General features: G+C 28.6%; 1 protein-coding gene across 1 annotated transcript; it reads right to left on the reverse strand.

The window, feature by feature from the left end:
* Nucleotides 1–13: 13 nt before the first annotated feature.
* Nucleotides 14–1,302, reverse strand: LOC100575644 (dynein heavy chain 17, axonemal-like). The gene is made up of 3 exons (XM_003248416.3): nucleotides 987–1,302; nucleotides 644–817; nucleotides 14–476 (listed from the first exon to the last, which is right to left on the reverse strand). Exons 1-3 carry the CDS (start codon nucleotides 1,128–1,130, stop codon nucleotides 288–290), a joined length of 507 nt encoding a protein of 168 aa, XP_003248464.3. The 5' UTR covers nucleotides 1,131–1,302; the 3' UTR covers nucleotides 14–287.
* Between the last annotated feature and the right edge of the window lie 7 nt (nucleotides 1,303–1,309).

Genomic DNA, 1,309 nt, shown 5'->3' on the forward strand with positions numbered 1-1,309 from the left:
AAGTGTTAGACGTTAGTAATATGTATGATTGTGTGCTTTAAGAGACATCCATTTTTGAAAATATTATCATTAATATTATTAAAGAACAATTAGCAGTATAAAACTATAAAGTCATCACTCATACTCATAAAAATATAAGCAGAGAGTATATATAGTTTACAACTAATTATGTCTTACTTGTTTTTATTTACAAAACGTCTAATTAAAAATAAAAGTTAAAAATAATTACTCTGGTGAACACCTTCAATCATAAATATAGCTATCTAAATATGTACAGATTTAGGTTTTTAGTTTTTAAGTACCAGATATATTGTGTAGAAATTAAGCGGTACATTTGCAACAACGTACAAATCATTATAAAGTGATTTGAGTTTATCATCATAGGCTCCAGCCAACATGATTGCCATTTTTTTATCAACCAACAAGTTGTGGAAATATCTTATCCTATTTGTTTCTATTGGGTTTACGAGTGTTTGCTATAAATAATTATAATTTATAATTAGTAAATATAGTTGATTAATATCAAAAAAGCCAAGATCCAGAAACATAGTTATTGTATTCATATTTTTCTCAATTAGTATGATAATATAGTATAATAATAATTAATATTTAATTGTTTTTATTAAAATAATATAATTATTACTTGTAGACGTGTATCTGGAACAAGCTCGAAATATGATACACGATTTGACCAAGGAATAAATTGTTTTGGTTCAGGGTCGATGAAATAATTTAACACACTTCCTGATGATGAAATTGTAATGGTTTTAAACCCTGATAACCACCATTTGGAAAATTCAACTCGCCAATCAATCAACTATATAATATGTAAATTACCAATTTAGCATAATGATCACAAAGACACAAAATATAATTGATATTATTATTATAAATGTTTAAGGTATAATAAAATATATTAAATACAATTTTATTAATTGTATAAGTATGCGCTAGCTATATTAAGAAATAATACTAATTATAGGCACCTGATCTGGAAATATTGCTGAACCAAACGCCCAAAGACAAGCGAACACAAAATATGTTCCGTACACATCCCTAGCAGTTTCCGGCGGACAATTGATGGGAGGCGAAAGACAATCGAGTAACGTACACAACATTTGTTTGTGCATTATTTCCGGTATGGGTGTTACGATTTTGAATTTCGTTTTAAGCACTTCCAAACAGATGGGCACATATTTATTTAACAGTACCAGAAGAGCAGCTTTTTCGGTTGCATTATCACTAGTGCCAATCCAGCTAGTAACATACGGATTCCATCCATGATCAGTATGGCTTAAGTAAAGTACAC

Source organism: Acyrthosiphon pisum, unplaced genomic scaffold (genome assembly GCF_005508785.2).
Source record: "Acyrthosiphon pisum isolate AL4f unplaced genomic scaffold, pea_aphid_22Mar2018_4r6ur Scaffold_1206;HRSCAF=1681, whole genome shotgun sequence".
NCBI classification, from domain to species: Eukaryota; Metazoa; Arthropoda; class Insecta; order Hemiptera; family Aphididae; genus Acyrthosiphon; species Acyrthosiphon pisum.